We start from the raw sequence: 25000 nt of genomic DNA, 5'->3' as shown, positions 1-25000 counted from the left end.
TACAGCACTGAGGTCATGGGATCGATTCCCACAGAGTTTGTATATTCTCTCCGCGCTTGCGTGGGTTTCCTCCGGGTACTCCGGTTTCCTCCCACAGTCCAAAAATATACTGGTAGGTCAATTGGCTTCCAAAAAATGAACCCTAGAATGTCTGCGTGTGCGTGTACATGTGGTAGGGAATATAGATTGTAAGCTTCACTGGGGGCAGAGACTGATGTGAATGTTTAACTATACTGAGAGAATCAGAAAGTGATAGATTAGGTAAGAAAGCTCCAGTTTTTTTAAAGCGGCAATCATTTACACTGCAAAAACAGTTTGAATTTGCAGTGTAAATGATCGCCGCTTTAAAAAACTGGAGATTTCTTACCAATCTGATTCTCTCACCCTATTACATTTCACCCATAGGAATAGATTTACAATGCAGAGGCTGCTTTTCTGTAGCGTTTAGGTGAATATTTAAAGTGGCACTAACATTAAGAATAATAAAGCACACCAGTCTTTAAACCTAATGTTAGTACCAATTTCATTTGAAACCGTCAAATAAACAGTGGCTTATAAAAGCTGCCACCACTTTATAAATATATAGCTAGATGAAAAGACTGGGGGTGATTCTGTTTGGTTTGCAAGAGCAAACTCCTTATTTAATAAACCATGTGCACTGCAGGGCGGGGAGATGTAACATGTGCAGAGAGCGTTAGATAGAGTAAATACTGGCTGTTTATTTTTACACTGCAATTTAGATTTCAGTTTGAACACACCCCACCCAAATCCAACTCTCTCTGCACATTACATTAGCCCCACCTGCAGTGCGCATGGTTTTGTTCATTAAAGGAGTTTGCTTTTGCAAACCAACGAGAATCACCCCCACTATGCGCTTCACTACAAGAGTAATTATAATAGGAACAGCTGGACCCTATTTGCAAGCATATACTATAAACTGAATAAACATCAAATGTTGGGTCAGTGCTTGGAATAAATGATATGTAAATGTGAGTAGGATATACTAAAACTTTTATTATGTCGGAGATACAATGCTCCACATACATATGTGTATGACAAGCGGTATGTGTTGCTATACATCTAATACCCGGTTCTCACTGCCGCAAAAACCCGGGTATTTCCCAGGGCAAGCTGAAAATTCCCGTGTCCTGTCTCAGTGTGAAAGGGTCTTTGTGAAATTCCCGGGTGTTATGCCCCGGGAATTAGACACAGGTTTTTTGCAGGGTTTTTCCTGGGTAATACATGGGTGTAAGTCAGTGTGAACAGCACAGACCTGTGTTTTTCACACATGATGCCAAAAAACAAGCTCATTGGGGGATGTAATCATGTGATATGTGACATCCATTATATGCTACGCAAGTACGTATACATTATACGCAATTATTATTCATATACAATATACGCATTATACATTATACGCAAGTACGTATACATTATATGCTAGACAAGTACGTATATAGTGAAAATCACTTTAATGTATATATGATTAAAATATGTACATAAAAACATAACTGTCTTGTCCTTATTATTAATATTTTATTAAATGTTGTAATAGCCATGATAAAATCTATGCAGTGTGCTGGTGAAAAAAGCCCTATTTAAAATGACATAATCTTTAGGCAGCCAATAAAAACTGTTTTTAAACAGCAAATCACAGTAATTTGTACAAATTTCCCAACAGCCAATCAAAGCTGCTATTACATTCCACACACTTGTTGGAAGGCAGACCATGGAAAGCAGTGTGAAAGGGGCAGACACAGGAAATTCCCGGGTCAGAGGTGCAGTGTGAAGGGGGTCTGTTGAGCTGACAAGCTCTGTGCCCCCCCAAAAATCCGTCAAGAAAAACCCGGGATTTTGCAGGGGCGGCAATGAGAACATGGTATAAGTAAGTCGTACCCTACCTGCAGCCTGCAAAAACATCCTTATAACTATTCGGGCCAACTGTGACTCATTTTTTTAATTTTAACATATATCCGTCACCTGTACACTGACTTTTCTTGATATTAACCTATGTATAGCATTGCTTCAAAAATGTAGCCCATAGATTTAAGAGAGAAAATTTGGGAATATGCTTTTGTGTTCTACGTTATATTGTAATTAGAGATGTGCGGTTCGGTTTTGATTTTCGGATTGAATCTGCTGTTCCTGACAAATCTGGATCTCAAAACTAGGCTGATTGTCATGTTTCTGCAAAACTTGTTTTCGATAGCCTAGAAAAATCAAAGTTGTACTGAAAGCTGATGTTTAGCTTCATTATCAGAACCAATTTGTCTGGAGAGACAACAGTCAAAACGAAACACAATGGCAAATTTTACTGCACCCCCAGAGAAGACGGGGCGCTTGTGCTCTTAAGACACCACTGAGAGAGACAGTTATCTTTTTTATCTATGTCTTTTCAACAGAAAATGTGACTTAGTCAAAATGTGACTGTGAGCACTAGAAGACTGTGCTGATTAATCTGATATGCAAAACTTGAATATCAGTGCGTGTCAGTCCCTGAATTGGTATTCAAAATGCTACAGGGCAATGGCCATGGCTTTTTTCCAAGGCACTTTCCTTTGTGCTCTATATACAGACTCAGTTGCACAAGATATAGTTTGTTGTGTATCAAATTAATCAGCGTAGGACTCTTTTTTTGACACAAATGACATCCAGTGGCAGCAGAATTGCACGGGACCTGGTATTTCTGAAATGCATCTTGCACTGCATGGCATATTGAGGCTTGATGTTTGAGACATATCTGTAATTGGTTGTACTATAATATCCTTGCAGACAGCATTGGAATCAATAATACATTATGCTGCACTGAAATTTCACTGCGCACCCCATTGGAATCAATCAGTTGTGTTGTATTGGAATTTCCCTGCACACTCCAGTGGGGTTGGGGTCATTGGGTAGACAGCAAGATGGTCAACAAGCATTAGGTCAACATGCATTAAGGTCGACATGGAGGAAGATTGACAGGGTCAATAAGGTCAATACAAGCATTAGGTCGACATGGGGAAGGTCAACAGTCAAAAGGTCGATATGGGGGTTTTCAAAAAATTTTGTCCCACATTTTGACACAGTCGACATGAACACTGAAATGTAGCACCACCTCCCCTCGGATGGTAGGGCATGAAATACCGCCTGTCGGCACTTGTCGGCTCAATTTTTTTTTAAACCCCATGTCAACCTATTGACTGTTCGGCCTAACCCATGTCAACCTTCCTGCATGTTGACCTTCCTGCATGTCGACCTAAATGCTGTAGACCTAGTGACCGTATCCCCTCCAGTGTTGTTGCTAGCAATGAGGCACCATGTAACCATGACAATGAATTTGTCTATCAAGCAGCATGTACTTTCTGTAAACTCTTCAGCATACTCAACACCGGGGACGTGCGGTGAGGTCAATGGCTATGGAGTTCCTAGCAATCACCGCACTGCACGCCACTGCTCAACACCAATAATGTAAATCCTTTTGTAAATAATTTTAAGCTGAAAAGGACTAGGAAACTATTACCATAACAAAGGTAAACAGCGCCTTGATGAGAGCTAATTTAGCATTTTCCATTGAAATCACTAGATTTTCTTATTGTTTGCTGTTCCTTTTCCACAGTCACTGTGCCCTAATCGAATGCCCTCTGTACTATAGTGACTGACAGAACAAGACAGTTACTGTATCATGCTAATACAGAGATGGCAGGAGGAGACAGGAGCAATTATATCTGAGGAGACAGATTTTTGGCTAGGGAATAGGATGGCAGCGCTGCAATCTCTATCACATGGGATACGGAATCAGGGAATTCACAGTGCTTCCACTCTTGGGGGGTTATTCTAGTTCACTCGCAAAGGCACAAACACTCTCTAGTGGACAAAACCATATGCACTGCAGGTGGGGCTGATGTAACATGCAGAGAGAGTTAGATTTGGGTGGGGGGTGTACCTCAAACTGATCTATCTATATTGCAGTGTAAAAATAAAGCAGCCAGTATTTACCCTGCACAGAAACATTAAAACACCCAAATCTAACTCTTTCTGCACATGTTACATCAGCCCCACCTGCAGTGCATATGGTTTTGTCCATTAGAGAGAGTGTTTGTTCCTTTGCGAGTGAACTAGAATAACCCCCTTGGTGCAGCATTTAAACAGCCTATAAATATGGTGACCAACCGTCCTCCTTTTGTAAGTTCTGTACTCCCTCGAAAACAGTCCATTTATGTCCTTCTTTATTTGCCTTAATAACATTGCTGTGGTGGCGGCTTCCACAAACAGACCTCTCTGATCGCACAGTGCTGTTCCTTTCTCAGGCCCAAACAGTAGCTTCTGCAGATGCGCAGAAGCACTGTACGCGGCCATAATATAATAGCCCCCACATTTAAGGCGCGTGTCTACAGCGCGCATTGATGTCCCTCCTCCTGTGGATTAGAAGTTGGGAGGTATGGGTTGCTGGGGGCCAAAAGCATATGCTTGCACCTGGGCTTACAAGTGGCTAGTTCCGCCATTGCCCACCCTGCTAGTCTATTTAGGTTTGCTCCTTGTTTCTTTTATTTATGATTTTTTTTCTTCTATTTATTTTTGTCCTTCTTTTAATTTGAAAAAAGTTGGTCACCTTACTATAAAGCCTTCTTAGACATCATTAAAAATGTTCAAGAATATAGTTTTTTCTCGTGTATGTCTTGTATAGCTATTACTCAGCACAAAGGGCGATTCAACTGTTGTGGAAGTTTTTTTTATATATTATGTACTGTATATGATTTCGGGGAATGGGCAGGATTCAATTAGCCACAGTAAATTGCAGCAGGATAAATGATTTGTCAGGGCTATTCAGTTATAGTCTGTGGCAGCCCGCAAGCTGCAGTTAATGCAATATTTTGTTAGAGTCTGACTCAAACAGTAATCCGTGTTTAATGCCCTGATCGCGGGTGCGGTAAATCTGTTAACAAATAGATTGAATGGGTTAACTCCAGTAAACGAGTCATTTGCCATGTGAAGAAAAGAGACTGTAATTGAATAATCCCAGTGTTAAAGCCTGAGGATACCACCTTTTTCCCGGCACAGTAAATTACCACATCTAGGTGAATCTGGTCCGGTCTACAATGACATCATGAAAAACCGTGGGTGACATTTAATTAGATGCGAAAATGTGATTTGTGCGAATTTTATGCAAAAAACGGCCAAAATCCCACGGTTTCCCAAAATTGCATATTTAATGAGATGCGAAAAATGGCAAAAACCACGGATTTTGCCGCGAAATTGCACATTCTGAAGGTGCGATTTTTTGTATCGCTGGAACTCGCATCCAGATGTTTTCGCATTGTATAGTATACAAATCGCATATTTAATGAGATGAGAAAATGGGAAAATGTTACTAAAAATCGCCACACATGCAGACCAGGTTCTGACAGGCACATTTGCCAGAACCATGCACAGATCATTGTCCTCCAGAGCCAGCTCACCCTGCACTGACACCGGGGTGAACCGTCTTCCTCCGGCACTGATCACAGCTTCTATATCGCTGTCCCAGCGCTACAGAGGCTGCTAGCGTGGTTGGTTGATGCATCTCCATGGAGACGCATAACTCAGCCCTGATTGGCTGAGCTGGACACTAGCAGCCTCTGTAGCGCTGGGACAGCACTATAAAAGCAGTGATCAGCACGGGAGGAAGACGGTTCCACCCACCCCGGGCTCTGGAGGAGGGAGTCAGTGCTGGACCCTGGGTCTGTAAGTATATTGGTGTAAAAGTGAGGTGTGTGTTTGTGTGTGTAATGAAGTTCTACTTTTCTGTGTGTGTGTTTTATTTTAACATTCCTTTTACAGGTAGACCACAAGTCCCAGCGGGCCCATTAATGCCCCGCATGCTGGGACTTGTGGTTCCCCAAGTCCCAGCATGCGGGGGGAGGCCTGCTGGCACTTGTAGTTCACCTGTATAAAGCAATGTTATGAATGAGTGTTTTAACCCTATAAGGCCGGCGTCCACAGCCCACGGACACCGGTGACAGCCCCGGGCTTCAGCCCTGGATGGGTGAAGCCTGGGGGTGCCTTTATTGGGGGGGGGGGGGGGGGGAGGTGGTCCCGGGGTCCCCACTCCCCCAGGGACTCCGTCCAAGGCTGACCAGCCATGGTGCTCATGGTACGGCCGGGGGACCTTATGTAAAAAAGTGTCCCCTGGCTGTGGCATGACACTGCGGGCTGTTGGAGCCCATTGCTGGTTTCAAAATACAGGGGACCCCCAGATTTTTTGTCTCGTATTTTTGGAACCAGGTCCGGCTCAATGAGCCCGGGACTGGTTATGCTCAGGAGGGGGGACCTCATGCCATTTTTTTTCTTTTTTTAAACATTAATTCGCACATTTCCTCAAATTCGCACATTTTCATGACTAAAAATCACTCATTTTCATCACTAAAAATCACCCATTATCGCACTTTTTTGCCCGGAACATGCAGCTCATTAAATATGCATATTCACGGCAAAAAATACGATTTCAAAAAGTGCGATAATGGGCGGTTTTGAAAAGTTACTAAAACTCTCATCCAATTAAATGTCACCCCCTGTGTTATACATTTTCCCTGACAATATTCCTGCTGGGTGATATCAGATTTACTTTTTCTCTCTTCCGTGCTCTTTTTCTTTCCATTACTTGTTATGTTAATTATTTGACTTCCCATATGTTCCTACCCTTTGTTTACCAGCGTCTCTCCCTTTATTTTCCAATTCTCATTTCTCTTCGTGGCACCACCGATATTTGCTGCAATATGTGGAGGTGCCAGCGTCAGCAAGTGCATACAAACTTGTTTATGCTGGCTGGGGGTGGGAAGATGGTGGGAGAGCGGGGACCATGCTGCCCTCGTTAACGATGCACTCTTTTAAGGGCCATCTAGGTGAATGGTTCCTTTGTGCTCAGTGGGAAGTTTTCCTGAGGCCCAAGTAGGGCTTGTGTCTGATAAACCTTTCCAGCCCTACCCAGCTGAACTGACAGTTTATAGGTTGCCTTACTGTGGCACAATTTGAATTGGGGGTACTATTGTGTGACTACGGCCCTTCTCAGTGAGACCACACTCCTGTCTTACAGTTGTGTGGGAAGGACACCATAGCTCTTTCTGACATAGGGCACCAAAATATCTGGTTAGGAATTTACAGGGGCATTGTAGGAGGGGAGGAGGCCCGTGTGCAGGCTCCTCCCCCCAGGCCCCCTCCTCTCTGTCAGCAGCAGCACAGTGTTATAGCGTCTGAGCACTAGAGGTCTGACGCTAATGCACATATGCAGATCTCATGGGACTCTGGAGGGGTACACACACACACACATTGTGCCAATTATAAATACACCACTGCGGCACTGCCATTTACATTGTACAGTAATTCCATGAATGGGTGTGTAGGGGCCCAGTGCATATCTTTGCCCAGGGGCCTGCAATGCTGTTAATATGGCCCTGTTTCTCCACTCTTTCTTTTAGCTCTACTTCTACTCTGCTTCTTATTTCTCTCCTATAATAGATTTTCCTGTCTATATCCTTCATGTGTTCATCCCATCATGCACCTCTTCCCTCTCTCCAAGGTGTAAATTTACTAAAAATTCTACAAATGAAAAGAGGTGATGTTGCGGTATAGCAACCAATAAGATTTTGTCTAACATTTTTCTATTGCATCCTAGAAAATGATAGGCAGAATCTAATTGGTTGCTATGGGCAACATCACCTCTTTGCATTATTAGAAGCATTAGTAAATTTACTCCTAATTGTCTCTTCTTTCTACAGTACCCTGCGTATAGTAGTTCCATCTCTTAGATTCCTTTGCTCCCATGTCTCTTCTACACTTACACCATAATCACCTCTGCTTAGCTTTAATTTTTTACCCAATTCCTAGAAACCTGTATGATTACCACATTCTATTTTTAGGCCCTTCTCAAATGGACAAAACCATGTTCCCAGCAGGGGGGGAGGGGGCAGATGTAACTTATGCAGAGAGAATTCAATTTGGGAGGGGTTTTACTTCAAAGTAAGATCTTTATTGCAGTGTAAAAATAAAGCAGTCAGTATTTTTCCTGCACAGAAACAAAATAACTCACCCAAATCTAAATCTCTCTGCACATGTTACATCTGCCCCACCTGCAGTGCTCATGGTTTTGTCTATTTGAGAAGGAATTTGCCTTTGCGATTGAACCAGAATAAGGGCCTTAATGTACTCTTTAATCACACAGCACTTCAGCAAAGTGTTGAGAAGAATAATAACGATAGTGGCTATGAAGTGCTGATTATAATGGCAATTGAATAAAACTTTTCTGGAGAGAATGGTCAGTTTCTGCTGATTTGCAAAAGAATGAGTACAAATCAAACAGGTTCCCAATGACAGATCGACAGTCAATACATCAATACCATATGGCTGACATGCATTAGGTCAACAGATAACAAATGTCTACAAATGAATACAAAGGTTCAAAAGATTGACATGACACTGGTGGACTAGTTTTGTTATGGGCGCTTTTTCAACTTTTTTTATCATTTAATATAGACTGCAATTAGGAATAGCAACCATGCCCAAAGCATGGCGTACTAAGCGAGCCTGTGGGGGTACACATTTACATGAACTTGGCAGAGATATGGTGAGTTAAATAAAATTAACACAAAAAATTTGTGAACCATTTTTGTGTTGACTATGTTTACTTTTTGTATTGTCTACCTTTTGACCGTCAACCATATGTGTCCACCTATTGACTGTCAATCTTTTTATACCCTACAAACAGACTTGCCTTACAAAAGAGAAATAGATATTTTAGGCTTTGGCCGCACATACGTTTCAGCAGGATGCAGCAGAACAGGACCTGTTTGGCAGGATACACCTTCACACATGAGGCCACACCGGGATGGTGTTGAATTTAGCTTCATGCTGGTAGCTGTGATTGTGATAGAACCGCTCCGTGTACACACATTGAAAAGTATGTGTTGTAGTTGTAATCTGGTTGTCCGGAACGTAAGCATGCTGTGGTTGCATCTGGTGGGTGCGGGACCACTGCATATGTGTAGACAGCCACAAGAACTATGGTCCTTATTCTGGTTCACTCGCAAAGGCAAATTCCTTCTCAAATGGACAAAACCATGTGCACTGCTGGTGGGGCAGATGTAACTTGTGCAGAGAGAGTTAGATTTGGTGGGGTTTTACTTTAAAGTGAGATCCATATTGCAGTGTAAAAATAAAGCAGTCAGTATTTTTCCTGCACAGAAACAAAATAACTCACCCAAATCTACCTCTCTCTGTACATGTTACATTTGCCCCCCTGCAGTGCACATGGTTTTGTTCATTTGAGAAGGATTTTAACTTTGTGAGTGAACCAGAATGGGGGCCTATACAATATGTGCAGACTCCTTCCTGCCAAACAGGTCCCATTGAACATGACCTGCTAAAATGCTATGTGTGGCCCTAGCATTAGACTGATAACTTACAGTAATTGCAAAATGCAAAAAACAAGTCTAATCGCCTAACAAGTCTCACTGCTTGGTCTGTCTGAAACAAAATAGGGACTAGCAGATGGACAGTTACAGGCAAAGGGAGACTGTAATAAACATAAATAAAACTTTTTGAAAATGTATCAAAGCTATTGCATATCCATGAAATAGCCATAATACTAAAACATAATGGGCTAGACTGTAAGTCAGACTTGGCTGTTACTTTGTGGTTTTGCTTCTATAACTTTATGGCTTTCCCATGTTTGCATCTGTGCGTATGAATGTGCAAGACAAACACACCCACTTTGACTGTCTGTAGATTACCGGTTGGTACATACAGTATTTAGGCAGCACCTTCAAAACTCACAGCAGCCATATGGCAGGTACAGATTTTCCATCTGAGTATGGCATCCTATGTGAATGTTGAAGCGGCTCAGTGTATGCAAACACTTTAGCAACCAGCATGCAACACTCCCATAACACACCCACGAGATGGACCATTTCTGTGCATGTGCAGCAAAAACAAAAATATCACTCGACTGTTAAAATCGGAATTGTACACGACTAGGTGCAACTAGAGGTAGTGGTGTGAAAAAGGCATAAGCAAAAATGTCTTACTTCACAGAGACTATCCATCACATGATCCTCTATTGTGTGAACTCACAACATATGCTACCAGTTTGATGGACATAAAAAAGTCTATCACTCTTTCTGGACATCTTTTAAACTACATATCATTTTAAAGGACTTACTCTAAATTATTAATGTCCTTCTGGAGACATGGTCCATACCTCGTAACAGTCTGAAGCCATGTACTCGCCAACTCTGGCTCTTTCTATGCGGACATCTTCGTCTTCATCTTCAGGGACCTCTGTGAACTTCCATGCCTTGTTTTTTTTAGCTTTCATTCTGTAATAAAGAGAAACCCATTTACCCACAATCTATGGACTGCCATTTAGTTATATTACACTGTATCTGACAGATTTTCCATGTACTTGATTGGTAGAACTGCACATGAGATCTATGGGTATATTTACTAAATCTTCTACAAAAGAACAGTGGAGATTTTGCCCATGGACAACCAATCAAAATCTAGTTATCATATATCTCACATTTTACAGGTCACTTGTGGATTTCCAAAACGTGACTGTTGGGGATACACAGCGCTCCTGCCTGGTGACCTGGAAAATGTAAACTACAGTCTGAGTATCTCTTATCCAGATATCCATTATCCAAATTATTCCAAAAACCATAGTTTCCAAAATATACTTTTTTTGTTGCTAAAAACACTACTGGGGACAGGATATATAACTGGCACTAGGAGGGACATGATATGTAACTGGTACTACTGGCGACATGATATATAACTGGTACTACTGGGGGACATGATATGTAACTGGTACTACTGGAAACATGATATGTAACTGCCACTACTGGGGACATGATATGTAACTGGTACTACTGGCAACATGATATGTAACTGGCACTACTGGGGATATGATATGTAACTGGTACTACTGGCAACATGATATGTAACTGGCACTACTGGGGATATGATATGTAACTGGTACTACTGGCAACATGATATGTAACTGGCACTACTGGGGACATGATATGTAACTGGTACTACTGGCAACATGATATGTAACTGGCACTACTGGAGATATGATATGTAACTGGCACTACTGGGGATATGATATGTAACTGGTACTACTGGCGACATGATGATATGTAATTGGCACTACTGAGGACATGATATGTAACTGGCACTACTAGGGACATGATATGTAACAGCACTACTGAGGACATATGTGACTGGCACTAAATATATGCAAGAAAATAATTGTTTCGCATTCAAAGTCAGTGCTTGTTGGTAGAGTACACAAACTTTTTTTCATGTTTTGGAACCTTGTTTCATGCGCGCACAAAATATATTTGTGTGTATTTCATGTGGTTGATGTGTTTGTACAACATAAATGCAAGATATCTCAAGATAGATCATTGAAATATATAAATATTCTGAAATACGAAATAATCCATTATACAGAATTCGTTCTGGTCCCAAGCATTTTGGATAAGGGATACTCAACCTGTATTAGGGGTCCTTGAGGATTGAGTTTCGAACCACTGTGTACCTCTAATTAACTGTGATTTATTTCATGTGTGACCAAAGAATGCAGATTCAGGGAAATATCAATGAATATCACCAAGATTCAGAGACAAATGAAAGAAAAGTCTATGAGGGCTAAGCTCTGAAGAGAGACAAAGTGGACTGAGATAAAGTACTAAACAATGGGATGCGGTCACTTTGTCGACCCTATTTAGGACGACATGCATAGGCTCGACAACTGAAGCTTGATAGAGCTTAGGTTGACATTTGAAATAGGTCGACATAGCTAAGGTTGACAAGGTTAGAAGGGTGACTCAAGCATTAGGTCGACAATGGAAAGGTTGACATTCAAAAGGTAGCATTTTTTCTGAGCCAAAATGTGGCGACAGGTGGTATTTCATGCCCTAACACCACTACGGTGTGCCGAGGGCATTAAGGCACCATCACACCAAGCATGGCGAGCACAGCAAACCATGCGAGGGGACACGGTGCACATTGATGGTGTCCAGGTGGGCTATGTCCACATGGACACCATGAAAAACTCATGTCAAACTTTTGACTGTTGACCTTGCCATTCGACCTAATGTTTGTGTTGACCTTCCAACCCTGTCAACTTTAGCTATGTAGACCTAAGCCCGACAGGCGAAATAGCGGCAGGCACCTATTCAATGCTGTCTTTCCCGACAGAATTGAGGAGGTAGATCAACAAAAAGGTCCCGACTTTAAAAGCTGTTGAGCCCGTTTTGCTGAGAACGGCTGTCAATTGTCACGAGCAGCCGGATCTCGGCAATCCACGACTGTTTACGCAGACATGCCTACTTTTCACCGATTGGCAGGCAGGACAATGAATCCTGTCTGGCGATTTGCGGTCGAGCAAAACGAAAACGGGCCAGGGTCACGGCTGTCGGGATGTACCGACAGTCGTGACCTGGGATTGAATACCTTCCCCAGTCTGTAGCCTGATAGGAGTGGATTGGCTAGTACCTTATCTCTCTCTTCAAGGGTTAGAACATAGACCCCTATAAGCACATACAGCAACTACCGAAAGTACTGATTTCTTTAAATGTATTTTTCTTTGTAAAAACAAGAATACAAGACTTATACATCTGGTGACTAGCATACATTTTTGTTTGTTTGAAATGTATTTAGGTATCCTATACCATTATGTCCTGATATACCTGTTTACATACATGCAATTATTAACCAAAATGCAATTCATACAGATAACATACGAATGCTGAGAATCTACAATTAAGCAGAATAAAAATGTATGGATTTCAAGAAAATCACATGGAAGACAGAGGAATTTAGCATAACATTTGCAAAGCAAGTCCGTATTAGATGTAAGGAAGTGATTTTTATGCTATTAGTGGACTTTCTCAACAAAAGCTATTCGTTCTGGAAAACCTATTTGAGGAATAGATTACACACATCAGATACAGATATCTAGAGCCAGATTAACAAAGGATCAGGCAGAGCTGCAGCTCCAGAGCCCACAATGAAAATTGGCGTACAGAAGATACTACATTACTGATGCTCTCTGTAGTATTTGTTGGTCACTGATATGTTCTGTATTATATGTTGGTCGGTGATGCTCTCTGTATTATATGTTGGTTGGGGATGCTCTCTGTATTATACTGGTGGTTACTGATACTCTCTGTATTATATGTTGGTCGGTGATGCTCTCTGTATTATATGTTGGTTGGGGATGCTCTCTGTATTATACTGGTGGTCACTGATACTCTCTGTATTATATGTTGGTCAGTGATGCTCTCTGTATTATATGTTGGTTGGGGATGCTCTCTGTATTATACTGGTGGTCACTGATACTCTCTGCGTTATATGTTGGTCGGTGATGCTCACTGTATTATATGTTGGTCGGTGATGCTCTCTGTATTATATGCTGGTCGGTGATGCTCTCTGTATTATATGTTGGTCAGTGATGCTCTCTGTATTATATGTTGGTCGGTGATGCTCATTGTATTATATGTTGGTCGGTGATGCTCTCTGTATTATATGTTGGTCAGTGATGCTCTCTGTATTATATGTTGGTCAGTGATACTCTCTGTATTATATGTTGGTCGGTGATGCTCTCTGTATTATATGTTGGTCGGTGATGCTCTCTGTATTATACTGGTGGTCACTGATACTCTCTGTATTATATGTTGGTCAGTGATGCTCCCTGTATTATATGTTGGTCAGTGATGTTCTCTGTATTATATGTTGGTCAGTGAAACTCTCTGTATTATATGTTGGTCGGTGATGCTCTCTGTATTATATGTTGGTCGGTGATGCTCTCTGTATTATACTGGTGGTTACTGATACTCTCTGTATTATATGTTGGTCAGTGATGCTCCCTGTATTATATGTTGGTCAGTGATGCTCTCTGTATTATATGTTGGTCGGTGATGCTCTCTGTATTATATGTTGGTCGGTGATGCTCTCTGTATTATATGTTGGTTGGTGATGCTCTCTGTATTATACTGGTGGTCACTGATACTCTCTGTATTATATGTTGGTCAGTGATGCTCTCTGTATTATACTGGTGGTCACTGATACTCTCTGTATTATATGTTGGTCAGTGATGCTCTCTGTATTATATGTTGGTCAGTGATACTCTCTGTATTATATGTTGGTCGGTGATGCTCTCTGTATTATATGTTGGTCGGTGATGCTCTCTGTATTATATGTTGGTCGGTGATGCTCTCTGTATTATACTGGTGGTCACTGATACTCTCTGTATTATATGTTGGTCAGTGATGCTCTCTGTATTATATGTTGGTCAGTGATGCTCCCTGTATTATATGTTGGTCAGTGATGCTCTCTGTATTATACTGGTGGTCACTGATACTCTCTGTATTATATGTTGGTCAGTGATGCTCTCTGTATTATACTGGTGGTCACTGATACTCTCTGTATTATATGTTGGTCAGTGATACTCTCTGTATTATATGTTGGTCAGTGATGCTCTCTGTATTATATGTTGGTCGTGATGCTCTCTGTATTATACTGGTGGTCACTGATACTCTCTGTATTATATGTTGGTCAGTGATGCTCCCTGTATTATATGTTGGTCAGTGATGCTCTCTGTATTATATGTTGGTCAGTGATGCTCTCTGTATTATATGTTGGTCAGTGATGCTCTCTGTATTATATGCTGGTCGGTGATGCTCCCTGTATTATATGTTGGTCAGTGATGCTCCCTGTATTATATGTTGGTCAGTGATGTTCTCTGTATTATATGTTGGTCAGTGAAACTCTCTGTATTATATGTTGGTCGGTGATGCTCTCTGTATTATATGTTGGTCGGTGATGCTCTCTGTATTATACTGGTGGTTACTGATACTCTCTGTATTATATGTTGGTCAGTGATGCTCCCTGTATTATATGTTGGTCAGTGATGCTCTCTGTATTATATGTTGGTCGGTGATGCTCTCTGTATTATATGTTGGTCGGTGATGCTCTCTGTATTATATGTTGGTCGGTGATGCTCTCTGTATTATACTGGTGGTCACTGATACTCTCTGTATTATATGTTGGTCAGTGATGCTCTCTGTATTATACTGGTGGTCACTGATACTCTCTGTATTATATGTTGGTCAGTGATGCTCTCTGTATTATATGTTGGTCAGTGATACTCTCTGTATTATATGTTGGTCGGTGATGCTCTCTGTATTATATGTTGGTCGGTGATGCTCTCTGTATTATATGTTGGTCGGTGATGCTCTCTGTATTATACTGGTGGTCACTGATACTCTCTGTATTATATGTTGGTCAGTGATGCTCTCTGTATTATATGTTGGTCAGTGATGCTCCCTGTATTATATGTTGGTCAGTGATGCTCACTGTATTATATGTTGGTCAGTGATGCTCTCTGTATTATACTGGTGGTCACTGATACTCTCTGTATTATATGTTGGTCAGTGATGCTCTCTGTATTATACTGGTGGTCACTGATACTCTCTGTATTATATGTTGGTCGGTGATGCTCACTGTATTATATGTTGGTCGGTGATGCTCACTGTATTATATGTTGGTCGGTGATGCTCTCTGTATTATATGCTGGTCGGTGATGCTCTCTGTATTATATGTTGGTCAGTGATGCTCTCTGTATTATATGTTGGTCGGTGATGCTCATTGTATTATATGTTGGTCGGTGATGCTCTCTGTATTATATGTTGGTCGGTGATGCTCATTGTATTATATTTTGGTCGGTGATGCTCACTGTATTATATGTTGGTCGGTGATGCTCTCTGTATTATATGTTGGTCGGTGATGCTCATTGTATTATATGTTGGTCGGTGATGCTCACTGTATTATATGTTGGTCGGTGATGCTCTCTGTATTATATGTTGGTCGGTGATGCTCACTGTATTATATGTTGGTCGGTGATGCTCACTGTATTATATGTTGGTCGGTGATGCTCACTGTATTATATGTTGGTCGGTGATGCTCACTGTATTATATGTTGGTCGGTGATGCTCACTGTATTATATGTTGGTCGGTGATGCTCTCTGTATTATATGTTGGTCGGTGATGCTCACTGTATTATATGTTGGTCGGTGATGCTCACTGTATTATATGTTGGTCGGTGATGCTCTCTGTATTATATGTTGGTCGGTGATGCTCACTGTATTATATGTTGTTCGGTGATGCTCATTGTATTATATGTTGGTCGGTGATGCTCACTGTATTATATGTTGTTCGGTGATGCTCATTGTATTATATGTTGGTCGTGATGCTCACTGTATTATATGTTGGTCGGTGATGCTCTCTGTATTATACTGGTGGTCACTGATACTCTCTGTATTATATGTTGGTCAGTGATGCTCCCTGTATTATATGTTGGTCGGTGATGCTCTCTGTATTATACTGGTGGACATTAATGCTCTCTGGATTATACAGGTGGTCACTGATAAACTTTCTGTATTATTTGGTAGACTTTCACATTACACTGTTAATTTAAGTAAAGTGGGGAGGGCTATTTGGGTGAATACACGAAAGCACTAGACCACAAACTCTTGTGTAGTTATAAGACACATCATAGTATTTATAACATATATTTCCACTGTAATAGTAAAACATCTTTTTTTCAGCTAAAACAATCCATTCTGTGTGAAATCATATAATTTATAACGCTACAGTAATCAGCATGAACTTATTTTTATTTATATGGCTTGAAATATTCAAACTGTCATAATTGCTAACTAAATGCTATATCTATCTATCAATCCATCTCTAATGATGTTGACATGTATGACATTTGACTGAGCTACATCCATAATAATATTTACAACTGGAAATCTAATTTTATAATTTTTTGGAAAACAGGATATCTAAGGTTATCATCTCCATGCAGCTGTCTATCTATTCTGTTTATAAAGTATAACTGAACACCTACCTGAATATAGGGTCTTTCCTAATGGATTTGCCTCCATTCTTTATTTCCAGGTGGCGCAAGATTAGCATTAAGATTACACATTGCATATAGGGCTGTAAAGTAAAGACACCATTATTAGTGTTTTCAACTGCTTCTCATTCAGGACAAAAACAGCTTAGACCATGGGTCCTCAAACTGCGGCCCTCCAGATGTGGTGAAACTACAATTCCCAGCATGCCTTGCCACAGTTTTAACACTCCCTTATAGGAAAACTGTGGCAAGGCATGCTGGGATTTGTAGTTTCACCACATCTGGAGGGCCGCAGTTTGAGGACCCATGCCTTAGACCCTTCGTTGGAACCTTCATTTTTTCCATAACCAAGAATGATATATGTAAATTATTGCCATACATGGTCCCACCCATTTGAGCTGTTAATGACTGCCGGTTCCTGGTGCAAATGTACGGGCGGTCGGTGGGTTGCTGTACACAAAGCACGATGGGCCAATATATTTTTAGATATATTGGGCATCGGCTGTGTTGCCGGCTGTGAACGACATCAAGTCGGATGGCCGATATAGTTCGGACAGTGTGTACTCAGCATTAGAAGCAGTGGGAATTGGACCTAGCACTATTGTTCCAAAAAGAATGCAGAAGCACTCTATGGCCAGTATTCAATGCTCCCAATTCTCCGGGGTTTTTTTTTGGCGAATCGGGCTGTTTTCACTCCTTGCGGTGAATCTGTTTAACTGAAAATGTGATTCACCCTATTCAATGTTCACTGTTCGCCAAAAGCAAACAGTGAATGCCGGCCAGTTCTCCGTTTAATGTTGGCTGCAACTCGCTGGAGTATTTCAATGGGGTTTTCACTGGGATTCACTTAGAGTATATTCAATGCTAGGATGGAGAACTGCTTTCTCCATGATTTTTGCCATGATTCGCCGTTTTGCATTCGAAATCTTTTTTAGGTGAACAGGAAAGTGATCTTTTGAAATAAAGGGTTTTGGGTGGGAAGTTTGGTATCAAAAAATCTGATTTTTTTTTTCTAAGAAGGGGCATGCTATTTGTAATCATGTGCTTAAAGTACATTAATATATATTTAATTTAAATTTTTTCGTTTACATTTTTTTATACACTTTGGCCAGCAGGGGGCCGGGAGCCGAGAGCAGCTCATTAATATTAATTTATTCACTGCACTCTGGTCCCGATCATTACATATGCATGATCGGGACCAGGGAGTGTAGCGGCTGATGATCCCAGCCCCCTGCCAGCTCTGGGGGGGGGGGTCTGCCAGTGTCCTGGCAGCCCTCCTCCGTGTCAGGCGCAGGCAGGGAGACTTCCATCTTCCTGCCTGCCGCCTTCCTACAGCTCCCTGCGGCATTAAAATTCGCCGCCAGGGACTCGCTGCCCCTGACGAGTTGAATAGGGTGACACGGAGGGCTGGCAGCGAATGCTCCAGCCCTCCGGAACCCTGCAAATGTGCAGCAAATCCTAAACAGGATTTGCTGCACATTTTGTGCACTGCAGGGGGGCAGATGTAACTTGTGCAGAGAGACCAGTGATCCAGAATAAGGGCCATAGTGCACACATATTCTGTAGCGCTTTAAATAGACTATTTGAACATTCACATCAGTCCTTGGCTCCAGTGGAGCTTACAATCTATGTTCCCATACGCACACACAGACATTCTAAGGTTAATTAACCTACCAGTATATTTTTGGATTGTGGGAGGATACCTGAGTACCCGCAAGAACGGGGAGAATATACAAACTCCGCACAGTTAGGGCCATGTGGGAATCGAACCCATGACCTCAGTGCTGTGAGGCAGTAATGCTAACCATTACACCATCCGTGATGCCCATTAATGAGCTCTAAATTAGGGAAAGACAGAAATGTGTGAATTAATGAAAGTGTTGTTACTGAGATTAATGAGGGAATTTAAAAGAATATATGTTTTATTTTTTAGAGCTGATGAATTGCATTGAGTAGAGAATCCTACAAACAGTCAGACATTGAACTGGAGGATACTGGTGGGAATCATGTAAGGGATTTCAATTCTACCTTACAGCCACCAGATGGCAGTAGTTATTGGGTGACCTAAATTTCGCACATGTATCCAGCAGAGGGCTCACACCATTGACAACTCAATGCTCTGTGCTCCAATAATTAGTCTGTCTGGCGCACTGTGTATTTGTTTCTGCAACATCAACTAGGCCCAATATATATTCTCAACTCCAGATCTAAGTTACAGGAAACACAGTTATTGTATCTGTCTTGGTTATCATGCTCACACTGTGCTGCCTGCCATTACTTGTAACTTTGATCCTATCATTATTTTCCTTACTTTATTTTGTTGACTATTAGCAAACACATGTGGGCTTTATTCACATAGTTGTAGGAATTTTTAGGTTCCTTGAAAGTAATTTAGAAATTAACTTAAAAATACTGATAATGGTCATGCAGCAAATTAGTGTATCCTAACTTACTAGTGCATGAAAGAATGAATCCAGACACACAAAGTTGCAATGGATTTTAGGCATATTTGTTGATACCTACCCCTCGAACATCCTAATGCCACATTTATGTCCCAACATGTTGGAATGAAGGAAATGATCTGGCACACACCTACACAGGCCGTATCGGATGCTATACATTGTGGGTGCTAAAAATCACCTGCGATGTGCCACTGACCCAGCCCGACCTCTGACTCCGATCCAATGCCCACAGGACTGTGCATTGGATTGGATGTCATACACATGAGATTTGGGCCGATTTTACCCAATTTGTTGGCCTGATCCACAGGAATCAGGTGAAATCTGGCCCAAATTGCAGAGTGTATGGAGGCCTTTAATTATTAAAGCCCTTTGAGTGCCAAGTGAATTTGGCAAAATAGGTGTGAAAATTGCCAGCAAACATTTTTCTTTAATCACAATGACCTGTAATGTTTACCTTATATAGTAAATATAATCTTTTTTTACACAACACAAATGTGAGCGAAGCTGGCATTTTTTTGCGGATATTTTGCACGTCTCGCACAGATATCGGCACTCAAAGGGTTAACTTGTTCCATTGTATGTCAATAAAGCTATTGTCTTGTGGCCACCAGATACCCACCACTAAGGGGCCAAATCAATTGGATTAGAAGCTCCTCCTTGGGTATAGTGAAGACAGAACGGATTTAAACTTCTGAATTATTTCTACAGTGCATGAGTGTTCCTCTGCAAAGGGGCCCGGCCAGCCTGGGGGTGGGGGGTGTGCATTTGGTGGAGCGGAGTTAACCTGCTCTCTGGGCTCAGAACACATGCAGCCCAGCAAGCAGGTGTGAATTAGGCCCTAAATTCCAAGGGGGAGACTCCCCAATTTCAAATATGGGAATCCTGTGCCTGTGGGTTCCACGATCCTCTCATTCATTTCCAGGGTTTTTAAATTGTAAGCAATGTTCATCATGGAAGGGGATGCCTAATGACATCACTGAGGGTCAGGCATAGTAATGCCCTCTCTCCCAGTCTAAAGGTCCATACACACTGGGCGATGTCATCGCTGGGGGGAAAGCCGCTCAGGGCATACACACCGAGCCGCTTTCCCCCGCCCGGCGTGGTCAGCCGACAGCAGACGGCTTTGCAGCGCTGGTAATACCATCACCGCTCATCGCCGGGCCATACACACTGCTGTTTTGAGCGGCTTTCAGCTCAAGATCACCCAGTGTGTATGGGCCATTAGCGATATAAACTATGTATATGAAGAGGACACTGGTATGCCTGACCTTCATGTATTGCTTAAGACTGATTCATCTCATTCTTTGCACCAAAGGAGTATAGAGTGTTTTGGAAGGAGGAGAGGGTGGTTGGCATTGATTCATGGGTCCTCAAACTGCGGCCCTCCAGATGTTGTGAAACTACAAATCCCAGCATGCCTTGCCACAGTTTTGCTATAAGAGAGTGTTAAAACTGTGGCAAGGCATGCTGGGATTTGTAGTTTCACAACATCTGGAGGGCCGCAGTTTGAGGACCCATGGCATTGATAGACCTGAGAGATGTATCATAGCAACCAATCAGATTCTACTTATCATTTATGGAACATCTTCTAAGGGATAATAGCTAATATCTGATTGACTTCTATGAACAACATCTCTCACTTCTAAAAATGTACCCCTTAGTGACCCAATGATTATTTTGATATTGTTGGCCAACTTTACAGTTTTACTTACAGATATAACTGCCACCAGCACTCTTCCCAGCTGGGTGTAGCTGTTTTCATCACTTGACATTTTCCAGGACATCTGCAAAAAACAAATAATGATTGTATCAAACTGGGTAAAGTAAACCATTCTTGCAATTACATTTGTTATGCACTGTAAGGGGCAGAATCATTGTGCTAAAGCTAGTCCCACACTTGACATATTACAGAAATACTTCATTTTATTTTTGACAGCTGCAACTAAGCTATGAACATCCGATTTCTAGTGTACACACTAATCACAAAAGGTCAACACACCCAAAAGGTTGACAGGGAAATTGTCGACACATGAAAATGTTGACATTTATTTTTCACAGGTTTTTGTATCTATGTCGACAAGGATTTCTGATTAGTGTAACGCGCACCCTCGCATGGTTTGCTTCGCTCACATGTGCTGGGCTAGGGAGAGGGCTGCGGCTGGATGACAGGAAAGAAGGTGGTGGGGAAGTACACACCAGGACCACAACCATGCACCTTCTATAAATGTGAGCCCAGAAAACCAGTACCCGCTTTCTTCACCTCTTGGCACCACTGCACAGGGGTCAGAGTTCAGCTGAATTGTCAATAAGTGTAATTTATATATTGCTCAGTCAAGGTGTTTTTGATTACTCTTTGAAATTGACATCCAAACTTCTATTAGCACCAATCTACAGAGAGTGGTTTGATGGAGAACAGCAACAACAAAGGCATTTTCAGAAATACTTTAAAACCATATGACCACCTAATAGTATTATCCTTTATTTATATAATGCCACAGGAGGTCTGCAGTGCCTTAAAAAAAAAAAAACAACAACTGCAAAATACAAAAACAGCAAAAGTAGGGCCATGACAAGAAAGACAGTAACAATCTGGTTACACACTCTGCAAAATATTGTATGATATATCATTTCAATGCTGAGAAGAACAATATATTGTAAAAATAGTACCTGTGATCTTATGTTCCCACCCGTTGTTCATTGGATTATCCCATCTGATGTGCGGCATGTCAGGTGGGACAATCCCAGGAATGAAGCAATGCATGTTACATGCAGTATCTAACAATATGTTGCAATATGATATATTGCATAGTGTGTATGGTGGCATGATGTTACATCACGTCCTATCATTGCTGAAACAAACCACTGCATTGTGTGTACCCAGCTTTACAGATCAGAACATGCCATAACATGGACATCATTTATACACACTGCTGCTGCAGCGGTCATCATACTCAGATAAACAGCATGGCGGCAGAACCCAAGTGATAGGTGTGGTTGCAGGCAGCGGGTAGATGATAGTACAAGTGAGTGAAAGAAAAGCACATATGGGAAGAGAGCACTTAATTAAATATATATCAAATCTTATCTATATTTAGGGGCTGCAGCTGCCACTGCCTGTTACACAGAGGTGATCACACATGTGAGATAAATGTAATTGTGTTGTTTTACTATTCTGCAAGCTTTCTATTCTATTTCTATTCTCGTGATTCCATTATATAAAACACAATGCGCTATTTTAAGACAATTCAAGCACAAATTAAGAAAGAATACGGCGTACCTTTAAAAAACAGATCAGGCAACCAAGGAGTGGGTAGATTGGAATGAATATGGAAAAAAGGTCATGAAATATTGTAGATATCAAGTCGTTCCATATGACGGAGGATAGCTCAACAACAGTGATAGTAATCAGACACACCTAAAGATGGAAACAAAAACATTTAGCAATGCATAATAACACATGTGAACATTGCACCACTATTACATGTGTGTACAAAAGTAGTAAACTGCTAGTGGTTAAAAAAAACAAAACTGCGGGTTGGTAAAACCTGAAAGGTAGGGGCATAGCCAATTAGCCATAAGGATTACCGCACAGGGAAAGGCTCTGGGTTTCACACCAAGAACTACTCAATTATTTAGCATTATCCCTACACTGTAATCTTGGTACTGTAAGGTGGCGCATAGAGTCCATGCAAAATGCAGCAATCTCTGGGGTTCCACAAACATTAAATCCCAAGTGTGCTCTATCACAATGGATTGAACCCAAAACACCTGTTTTTGCTTTGTTATTATCCATCATTTATGATTTATTGCCTATGAATTGGACAGCAGACCCACAGATCAATGGCTAGATGTCACCTTATTTTCTATCTAGTTATTTTATGTGCAAGCTCTGTCGCCAGAGATGATGTCAGCACTTAAATATACCTTTCAGCTAACAACCTTGTACAACCTAGTTACTTATTGGGAATGTACTCTTCCAACTTATGAAGCAATTCATCATGAATAGCAGAAGTGTTAAAATCACTATTAGCCAATTTTTGCCTTCTGCACACGCGCAACTGCGTCAGCCTGCATGTGCGAAGCTCAAATTTAGGTCTCATTCCGAGCAATTGTATTTTGAGTGTTGGTGGGGGGTGTTGACAGGGCAGTGATGAAGCGTTAGGTCTAGTGGTGCGGTTCAGGCAATGCAGCTGTGTCTGGGGCATTTTTGGGGTGGTTCGGGGCAGCTGCTTGATATCACATGCAGCCGCTGCATGCCAAAAACTGTTCAAAAGTGTACCCTGGGGGATTCATACATCGGGCATACGGGACCTAATTGAATAGGTAAAAGCCAACAATAAGCATTATGCCCCATAATGTCAATTTCAGAGTTCTAAAAAAAGGGGGGGGGGCAAGGATGGTTCCTCTTTGTGGTTTATTTACTAAACTTACTTGTTTATTAATGGCAACATTTTAAAAAGGCAATGTTTCTTAATAGCAAGACACCCCATGTTTTCTTATTAAACACATTGCCTTTAAAATTGTGGGGATAAACATACTTAAAAAAGGCAACTTTTAAAGCCACTGCATTAAAAATAAGCCATCATGACATCAAATGTAAAACATGGAGAAGGAAGTGTGATGGTCTGGCCAAATTTGATGGATCCCAAGTCAGCAACTTGCACTAAATTACATCTTCAGACAAGCCATTTGGTCAAAGAATCAACAGCCATGCAATTACAGTCAGTTGCTGTAACTCAGGGATAAAATAAAGATCATAGGCAAAACAGGAGGCCAAGAATATGGGACCTTATCTCCTTCAGCACAGGACTGGTGCAAAAAAAGGCATTATTGTGGATATATCTCTATCTCTTCATCTCTTTATATAATTTGATAATATCGCAAAATAAAATCTTGCTTATTGCACTGCTCCATATAACATATTGGGCAGCACGGATGGTGTGGGCAGCAAGGATGATGTAATGGTTAGCATTACAGTCTCACAGCTCTGAGGTCATGGGTTTGATTCCCACTTGGGCCTAATGGTTTGATTCCCACATGGCCCTAACTGTGCGGAGTTTGTATATTTTGGTAGGTTAATTGGCTCCCAACAAATTAACCCTAGATTTTCTGTGTGTATGTGTGGTAGGGAATATAGATTGTAAGCTCCACTGAGGCAGGGACTGATGTGAATGTTCAAATATTCTCTGTAAAGCGCTGCGGAATATGTGTGCGCTATATAAGAAACTGTTAATAAATAATAAATAACTAGTTGTACCTACAATGCTCCTTACTCTCTATAAGCCTTTGTACATTTCTGTTAGATGACAAATGCCACCATCTCAGGGTTGTCTACCCTCCCGGAATGGCCGGGAGGGTCCCGGAAATCGGGTCCCCCTCCCGGCCTCCCCTCAGAAAGGGGGGCAACCCTCCCGCATTAACCCCAATCCCCCGCAATCCGCCCCTTGGCGGGGGGGGGGGTCCGTGAGTAAAATTGCGTCATTTTAACCCCGCCCCCCGCCGTGCAATGCCTGAAATACCGGCATTACACGGTGGGGGCGTGGCTAAAATGACGCAATCACTGTAGGCACGCCCCCAACAGGAAAGCCTGTCTGTGGCT

General features: G+C 41.6%; 1 protein-coding gene across 2 annotated transcripts in view; it reads right to left on the bottom strand.

Annotated features, from left to right (window-relative positions):
* ABCA5 (ATP binding cassette subfamily A member 5) overlaps positions 1-25000 on the bottom strand; it is a 169561-nt gene that overhangs the window by 23666 nt on the left and 120895 nt on the right. For both annotated transcript variants that reach the window (XM_083148775.1, XM_083148776.1), the window contains exons 26-29: positions 22679-22816; positions 21114-21185; positions 16931-17022; positions 10211-10328 (exon numbers count right to left, since the gene is read on the bottom strand). In XM_083148775.1, coding sequence (XP_083004901.1) covers positions 10211-10328; positions 16931-17022; positions 21114-21185; positions 22679-22816 — 420 coding nt within the window. The remainder of the gene's footprint in view (positions 1-10210; positions 10329-16930; positions 17023-21113; positions 21186-22678; positions 22817-25000) is intronic.

The sequence above is a fragment of the Crinia signifera genome, chromosome 6 (assembly GCF_055691185.1).
Source record: "Crinia signifera chromosome 6, ASM5569118v1, whole genome shotgun sequence".
Lineage (NCBI taxonomy): Eukaryota > Metazoa > Chordata > Amphibia > Anura > Myobatrachidae > Crinia > Crinia signifera.
The sequence above is the reverse complement of the archived record's forward strand: the minus strand, read 5'-3'. Positions and strand labels throughout refer to the sequence as shown.